Source organism: Mirounga angustirostris, unplaced genomic scaffold, assembly GCF_029215605.1.
Source record: "Mirounga angustirostris isolate CCGP_5_RB_7025 unplaced genomic scaffold, mMirAng1.0.hap1 SCAF_5, whole genome shotgun sequence".
NCBI classification, from domain to species: domain Eukaryota; kingdom Metazoa; phylum Chordata; class Mammalia; order Carnivora; family Phocidae; genus Mirounga; species Mirounga angustirostris.
In genome coordinates, this window is record NW_026991713.1 from 178,195,305 (window position 1) to 178,204,412 (window position 9,108).

The window sequence follows — 9,108 nt, forward strand, 5'->3', positions numbered from 1 at the left end:
CTTCTGCCTCCTGCCTTTCTTTGTGCCTTCACTTCCCTGATAAACCCATAAAGGAATAGAATATAGATAAAAAAAACCCACCAGCGGTAGGACCACAGAATCACATTTAACTGGCTGTGTGATTGAGCTTCAGTTTTTCTCATCTGTAAAATGGGCACAGTACTGCTCACCTTACAGTGTTAACAAAGTGGAAATGAGCTAGTGGATGTTAAGCACTTGACACAGTATTGTTCACATGGCAAGTACTTTAGTATGAGCAATGGTAACATGTTATTGTAGCGTCCCTGAGACGACGTCTGGATTGCTGAGAGAGCATGACTTTTGTGCATGTCTGCATCTGCTCGTTGGACACCCTGATAAGAATGGAAAGGATTTGTGGAAAGGATAGCATTTTTGTGACCTCTGTGCTGTTGTTTCCCACAATATGCAAGGCCCTGAGCTTGACCAGGCTGGACGCAGAGACTTATTCAAGGACTGGTTTCTGTGTGTGCGTCAGACACCCGACCTCAGGACAAGTCAAGAGGTGGTCTTTCTGCAGCCCATGTTAACTGCTTGTCCTGACCAATGTCTGCAGGGTCGAAAATATCATGAGATGTGTTCCTGGACCTCACCTTGCTGCTCAGGATGACCCTGAGAGATCGGCCAAGGTTGTGTTTCCTCAAATGCAATCTAGTGGCCTGATTTTTCTCACACCACTTTCCTCAACCTCTTTCCACTCTGTTATCCATTCTTCCCCAAGCCCAGCTCATTATTGTTTGGAGTTCTGAGCCTCAGCTCAGTCCTGTTAGCTCTGAAGTGGCAGAGGCACAAGAGAGGGCCCACCCTAGAGCAGACCCTGCAAGAATCTGGCCCAGTGGCTCTCTGAGCATGGTGCACGGTAGAAAATACATTTTACCCAGTGTAGCTGCATGTGTGGGCGCCTGGAAATACACAGACACATCCGTCTGTGTACTCAGATCTTGCTTGAAAGCATAATTTTTTTTTTTTTAAGTAGGCTCCACACCCAGCATGGAGCCCCACGTGGGGCCTGAACGCTTAACCGACTGAGCCACCCAGGCGCCCCTAACACAGAATTTCTATAAATCACTTGCTGCTACTATTTACAGATTATTCCGATATTTACCATTATGTTCTATTTCATTTTTTAAAAGCTCACTACATGATTTCACTGTGTGGATCCTGACTTGAATTTTGAAAACACTGAATTAGCACATTGAGCTGTGTTATCTGTGTGTAGTGTTTATGGGATGTTTCCCCCCTTGGAATGATATTTAGTATTTATTCTCGAATGTCTTTGTTATTTACTGTACTTCAACAGGAAGGCTTCATTCCCCCTTGCGCCAGTGTTTGTCTTTAGAACATTTAGTGGATGTTTAGTCCAAGCGGACTCCAGGGTTTAGAGCCTGCCACTTGAAAGAGAAGAGGAAAAGTTGCTCCCTGCGTGGCTCCAGGAGGTGACTTCAGAAGTCTGCAGCCTGCCGGCTCTTGAGTTCTGACATTCAGCATGGATTTTCACATTACATTTGAGGAGATCTGAGGAATTCTGAACTGATGTTGAATTCCTTGTCTATTTATTTTAGCTTTAAGGAGCACCAGCCTTTCCTGGGTACCCGGAAAAAGCTCAGGATTGACAGTTCACTTCTCCTGTACATTTCCTGAACCCAGAGTTTTTCTTACAGTTCTATTTCCTCGAAGTGTTGCCTTGGATTTCCTGCTGTCCGGTTAAATTTAATTTGTCTTAAACCTCCCCAGATCTCCCCCCCTCCCAAGCCAAACAGTCCTCTGGACTCAGCTCTGGAGAGCTGGTTGGTGGTCTGGTTGTGCACTCTATCTGCTTGCCCCGCTATCCACGTTCGGTGACTTCTTTCTCTTGCTATTACCTTTCATCTTCCTTGGGGGGGGGAGCTTCTGACTGCTCCCCCCACACCTGCACTGGTGCCCTCCCACCCCTGAGTCTGGAGGCAGCTGCTCCTTTCCAGACCCCCATCCTTTCCTGCTCCCTCGGAGTAAATCCCCCCTTCGCAGCTCGCCCCCTTGCCGCCCGCTGGCTTCCGCTGGCTCCTCTCCCGGCTAGTGGGTCGTGCCCACCATTCTCCCCTGCCTCTGATTATAGCCCGCGCACTCCGTGCTCTGCGCTGCTTCTGTGTCCTGAGAGCTCTTGGAGCAGGCGCCACGTTTGCCACCTTTGTGGTCCCCCCACCGCCTCCCCTGGCACTGGTCTTTGCCTGAGGGGCGTCTCAGTGTAGAACTCCGGAGGTGGCCTTCCCGGAGCCTGTTCTGGTAGTGGGGAGGCGCCGTGGGGGAGGGGACTGGCCCAGGAGGCCGGCGGTCCTGTCCTGAAAGTAGCGGTGCTCTGAGGACCGGGCTGTCTGCTTGCTGCTTCCCCTTCTCACTTGTCCTCTGACCTCTCAATTAGAAGCTCTCTTCCACTTCGGTTTCAGAGAAAAACTAAGAGGAGCCATCTGCCTTTGCTTGCTGGACTCATTAACTTAAAGAAATGTATCCTGTTTACATTTCTGGCAGCATTTCTTTTATTTGGATGGTGGCCAAAGGCAAACAAGTCGGCCCTAGTGGGTTTAAAAAAATAATAATATATATATAAAAAAAAAAGAGCTTTCCAATAGATACGCTGTTATCTGATTGGGCGAACACTCTAAACCTTAACATTTTCTTAATGTCACTGTTTCATTCTGTAGAAAAAGTTAATTTGATCTACTAGCATTTTAGATCTATCTCGGCTTTAGTATTTACTGTGGGAAGATTTTAGTAAGGAATGACTGAAAAGATTTGGTTTGATTAGGGGCTAAACTAACAACATTTATTTTGAAATGAGATAACAGGATTTGCAAGTTTTGGTCTCCATCCAGTAAAACCAAACCCCCCCCCCAATCTACATCCCCAGCAGACAGGGAATCTCTTCTTTGACTGGAAGTTTAAATTGCTGGATTTATAAATTGTCTTAAAAATGTGCTCTTTGAACAGTCTAAAGTGTTACATAGTATCGAGATGAAGTCACCAAACTGCATACGACTTAAACTGTTCATATTTGGGTAACTGAATAAGATGTATGGTTCTGAAAAAATTAATACTTCCGTAACATTGTTACTGAAAGAAGAGCTCTCCTTAAAGCCATTAGTGAGACAAGCAAATTGTCTTCTGCCCTAATTTTTTTTCTTTGTCTTCTGAGTGTATATGGATTTTAGGATTTTCTGGGCTTTGTGTTCTGGGAAATAGGTCTTTCATTACAAAAGAATGAGGCAAGGTGTTTTGTAAAATGCCTACTGTGTAGTATTATCTTTCCTCTAAGACAGCAGCAGCTCTGTATAACGGTGGTTCAGTGAACCCATGTAGTGTCAGTTCTGCCAAAGTATAGTAAATAGAACATTTCCAAAGACTTCATGCTCTCTCGAGAAAGCAAGAAAAAGAAGACTCCAATTTTAGGCAGAAACCTCTCCTTTATCTCGATTTTTTGGGTGTTCAGAACAAAGTTGGCAGAGAGTAGTTTTTCACTAGGATAAATTGTAAAAAGCAAGAGGGACCTCTTTTTTCCTGATGCTTTTTTTCTTCCAAATGAAGGGACTAGGGTACAGAAAACAGACCATAGCTAACTGGTATAATTCAAAGTTCATCGGCAGTTTTGTCAATTTCCCTGGATTTTTAAAAAGAGAAATAAGGAGCCTTTTCTTCGTGTTTGGGAGCAGTTAATTTGGGCCGGTTCCAAGCTTGCCTGGGTGGCAGCGTGTGCAGGGAACACAGGCTGCTTTTGGATAGACTAGGGTTTTTTAAGCCAAACCTGTGTTCACCCCAATAATTAGGGAAGGCCTGGTCTGTGCAGTGTTGAAAGCAGGCTTGGAAATGATCACTCAGTCTTCCAAGTCCGTTTTGATTCCCTGCCTTCATCTCCAACATATAAAAACGAAATTCCCCAGGGGGCAGAGGTTCAATTTCCCTTGTGAGGGAGGAGGTGCTCCTTGTGAGGCTGAACTTTCTTCGTGCGTGAAAAGGGCACTGACGAGATACCTGGTGTGTCAGACCGAATTTGCTGAGTGTGACTTGTGCAGACTGGGCCATCAGGAATGGTAGGTGGGTTGGTTACCTGACTTGGGGCTGGGGCTGGGGGTGGGCTGAGATCCTGACCCAGCTCTTTTGCCGGGCGAGGCACTTCATGTGCCAGGACGGCTTTGTCTGATTTGCACAAAGGTGCTGTGACCCTGTGCCAAGAATCTTACCGGAGAGATCTCTTCTACCTTCTCTGTATGCAGATATTTTTTGTTGTTGTGCAGCATGTGGAGAATATGAAACATCTTTGTTTTCTTGGGTTCTTGTCCTTTTGGGCAGATGGGAGTTTGGTGTGAAGTTGTCAGAGAAAGTAGGGAGATGTGAAGGACCCAGAGGCAGGAATGGGGTGCTTGGAGCCCAGAAGCAGGAGAGCTAAAGATTTATTCAAGTCCTGTTTCCCCACTGGGTGGGTTCTAACCCACTGTTGCCACTTGCTGACATTGACCTGCACTTCAAAAGCTCACTTGGAGACCCATCCATCTCGCTTTTCCTACTGGCCCCTCGTAAACCTTCCCTTTCCACGCCACGAAATTGGAGCATTTATTGTCTCGGCTGCTGGTTAACTTTTTTTTTTTTTTTTAAGATTTTATTTATTTATTTGAGAGAGAGAGAATGAGAGAGAGCACATGAGAGGGGGGAGGGTCAGAGGGAGAAGCAGACTCCCTGCCGAGCAGGGAGCCTGATGCGGGACTCGATCCTGGGACTCCAGGATCATGACCTGAGCCGAAGGCAGTCGCTTAACCAACTGAGCCACCCAGGCGCCCTGCTGGTTAACTTCTTAAAAAACTTTTTATTTTGAAATAATTATAGGTTCTCAGGAACTTGCAAAGATGATGGGGAGAGGTATCACACAGTTTCCCCTAGAGGTTACGTTTTCTAGAACTGCAGTGCGAGCTCACCACTAGGAAATTGATGCTGGTGCTGTGTGTGCGTGTGTGTGTGTGTGTGTATGTGTGGGGGGGGGAGGGAGGGAGAGATTCTGTGACGAGCTCTCCCACGTGAGGGTCTGTAGCCAACACAGCTCAGCTCCATCACCTCCAAGACCCTATCACTGCCCTGGCACAGTCACCTGCCCCCCTGCTTCCCCTGCCATCCCCAGTCCCTGACAGCGACTAATTTGTATCCTATCTTTATAACTTTGCCACTTCAAGAATATTCTATAAATGGAACCACATAGTATGTGACCTTTTGAGATTGCCTTTTTTACTCTGCATAATTTTGAGATCCACCCGGGTTGTTGCATGAATCAAGTGTGTTCGTTCCCTTTTACTGCCAAGTCCTATTCTGTAGTACAGAGGCCCCCACAGAGTGTAACCATTTCTCTGTTGAGGGACTTCAGGGTTGTTGCGAATAAAGCTGCTCTGGGCATTCTTGCACAGGATTTTGTGAGGACCTAAATTCCCATTCCTCTGGGTTCAACGCCCAGGAGTGAGATTTCTGGATTGTATGATAAGTATATGTTTACTTGTTTAAGAAACTAGAAAACCGTTTTCCAGAGTGGCTGTGCCCTCTCGCAGCCCCATCAACGATGCATGAGACAGCAAATATCTTTGTGTCCTCACCCCCATTTGGTGTCCTCACTGGTTTTGTTTTAGATGTTTTAATAGTGGGTGGTGATACCTTGCCGAAGTCTTAACCTGCTTCGCCCTCACCTGCTTACTTGCTGTCTGTGTGTGCTTTCTGGTGAAACATCTCTTCATACCTTCTGCCCATTTTCTAACTGGATTGTTTTTCCAGCTGTTGAGTTTTGAGTGTTCTTTATATATTCTAGATAGAAGTCCTTGGTTAGAGATGTGGTGGGTTGTTTTTTGTTTTTTTTTTCCAGCCTCTTAAGAGTCTTTTGCAGAACAGAGTTTTGAGTTTTATGAAATCCAGTTTATTCATATCTTTCTTTTATAAATCAGACATTTCGTGTTCTAAAAACTATTTACCAAGCTGTATATGCTGACCATTTTCTCCTATGCTGTAGTTTTATGTTTTTTGTTTTTTGTTTTTTTTTTTAAGATTCTATCTATTCATTTGACAGAGGGAGACACAGCGAGAGAGGGAACACAAGCGGGGGAGTGGGAGAGGGAGAAGCAGGCTTCCCGCTGAGCAGGGAGCCTGATGTGGGGCTCGATCCCAGGACCCTGAGATCATGACCTGAGCCGAAGGCAGATGCTTAACGACTGAGCCACCCAGGCGCCCCTATAGTTTTATGTTTTGAGTTAATTCTCCAGTGTCATTTGTTGAAAAGGGTATTCTTTGGGCACCTGGGTGGCTCAGTTGGTTAAGCGACTGCCTTCGGCTCAGGTCATGATCCTGGAGTCCCAGGATCGAGTCCCGCATCGGGCTCCCTGCTCGGCAGGGAGTCTGTTTCTCCCTCTGACCCTCCCCCCTCTCATGTGCTCTCTCTCATTCTCTCTCTCTCAAATAAATAAATAAAATCTTTAAAAAAAAAAAGAAAGAAAGAAAGAAAAGGGTATTCTTCCTCTGTGTAATTGCTTTTGGATCTTTATAAAAATCAGCGGGCCATGCTTGTGTGGGAGCATCGTTGGGTTCTCGCCTATGTTCAGTTGACCTAGGTGTCTGTTCCTTCACTAAATCCACACAGTCTTGATTATTATAGCTGTATAGTAAGTGTTGAAATTGAGTGATTCCTTTCACTTAGTTTCTGTAAATTGTTTTAGCTAATCTAGCACCTTTCCATAAATTTTAGAATAACTGTAACTACACACACACATACACACACACACACATAGAACACACACCATATCCATACCTATAAAAGATCTTGCTGGGATTTTATAGAAATTGTGTTAAACTTGTATATCAATTTGGAGAGAATTGATGTCATTACTGTTTTAAAGCTTCCAATCCATGAACATGGTATGTTCCTCCATTTAATTGGTTTACTTTGATTTCTTTCATCATTTTGTTTTCAGCATACAAGTCCTGTACATGTTTTATAAGATTTATACTCTTTTAGTGATTGCTAATAATATTGCATTTTAAATTTCAGTTTCTACATGTTCATTGCTAGTAGACAGTTGACTTCTGTGGGTTGATTTTTATGTCCAGTGACCTTGCTGAATGAGTTCACTTGAATTCTAGGAGGCTTTTTTGGTAGGTTCCTTGGGATTTTCTACATAGATATCATTTCATTTCTTCTGAAGGTAGGCTTAGTTTTATTTTCTCTCTCTCTCTCTGATCTTTACACCTTATATTTCTATTCTTTATCTTACCGTACTGGCTAGAACTCCCAATACCATGTTGATTGGCACTGCTGAGAGTGGGCATCCTTGTCTTGTTCCCAGTTTTGGAGGAAAGGATTCAGCTGTAGGTTTTTGTCAGTGTTTGTTAAGTTAAGGAAGTTCTCCTCTATTCCTAGTTTTCTGGGTGTTTTTATCATGAATGGGTGTTAATTTTTTTTAATTCCTAGGTCTTTCTCTCTAGCTAGATTCTGAGTTTCTGGAGATCAGACTCTGCTTCATAAACACTTTATTTACCTGCAGTGCCTAGCTTGTGCTTTTCCCAGAGTAAGCATTGAACTCATGTTTGTGGATCAGTACAAACGGGCCTGGTTACTGATGGCACATGCGTGTGGGTCCTAAGGAGGGAACTCACAGGAACACCTCTCACCAGCAGTCCCGATCTGCTAGGCCTGGAGGAGAGATCCTAGCTATTCTTTCTGGTCCCCGTTACCATTTGACTCGGTGGTTTCAGGCAGAAATGGAAGTTGTAGGCACCAGACTGATGCTGCAGTAGAGATACAAGGAAAGCAGAGACCTGAGGAGTCCTCTTTGACCCAAGTGTTGGAAGTGAAACTTTTTAGGGTAACTGCCAACTAAAAACCACTGAGTTGTACACTTTAAATGGGGGAATTGTATGTTATGTGACTTATATCCAATAAAGATGTTATTTTTTTTTTTTAAAGCAAGTGCCAAGTGGGCAGTGAGGTCTGGGATTTTCTGTGCCAGGGGGTGAGTTACTGCTCCCAGTCGTTTGGGGTCTGAGCCCGTGAAGGCTTTTTCAGACAGGCCCCCTGCTGCTCTTCGCCCACTGCAGTATTCACTGGGTCCCCTCAGAACTTAGAAACTGGCTTAGGTACAGTATTGCTAATTCGGAAGCACTAGCCTAAGAGCGATGAACTGGACCTACTTCCCAGTGGGACCAGATCTCCCACAGTCTGGACGCTTCTGCTCCTGTACTTAAGGCGAGTCTGTGAGGTAAGAACGGGGCCGGAAGTACTTTTAACAGTGAGGAACTAAGAAAAAATGAAAACAGGCGCCTGGGGGGCTCAGTTGGTGAAGTATCTGCCTTCAGCTCAGGTCATGATCTCAGCGTCCTGGGATGGGGTCCCGCATTGGACTCCCTGCTCAGCGGGAAGCCTGCTTCTCCCTCTCCATCTGCTGCTCCCACTGCTCCTGTTCTCTCTCTCTCACTCATGTTCTCTCTCAAAATAAATAAATAAAATCTTTTAAAAAATAATGAAGTTTCTCATTATCACTAGCAGTGGTGGCATTAAATCGAGGATGTGCCCCCCCAGCTCCTGTTTTAGGGGGACGGGCAGGCCGCTCGGCTTGTGGTGCATTTCGGTTTTGTCCTGTTTCCCGACTGCTGGCCACTCTTTAAGCTGAAAGAGGCACTGTGTCCTCCTGGTGTGGAGCAGCTGCCAGGTTTCAGCGAGTTGAGACCTGGGTGCCTTGATGAAGCGAACCAAGAGACCGATCCTGGTGGATGGCCTGGGAGTTTTCTGCTTGATGACAGTCGATGCCCATGCAGAGGCTCTCTGTTGTGATGTTGTCTTGGAAGCACAATTAAACCCTTTCTGTGTCTTTTATCTCGCAGGGCTCAAGGGTTCTTGTTGATGCACGAGACAAGCTTGGCATTCCGTGGCAGTATTCGGAAAATGAGAAGCACGGCATGTTCCTCCTGGCCTTTGAGAACAAGGCGGGGCTGCCTGTGGAGCCCGCCACCTTCCAGCTGTACGTCCCCGCGCTGAGCGCTCTCTGGAGGGACTCCGGCATCAGGGAGGCTTTCAGCCGGAGGAGCGAGTTCCAGCTGGTG

General features: G+C 45.6%; 1 protein-coding gene across 2 annotated transcripts in view; it reads left to right on the forward strand.

Annotated features, from left to right (window-relative positions):
• GNA12 (G protein subunit alpha 12) overlaps positions 1–9,108 on the forward strand; it is a 109,402-nt gene that overhangs the window by 36,853 nt on the left and 63,441 nt on the right. For both annotated transcript variants that reach the window (XM_054507724.2, XM_045875899.3), the window contains one exon: positions 8,890–9,105. In XM_054507724.2, the coding sequence (XP_054363699.1) occupies positions 8,890–9,105 (216 nt within the window). The remainder of the gene's footprint in view (positions 1–8,889; positions 9,106–9,108) is intronic.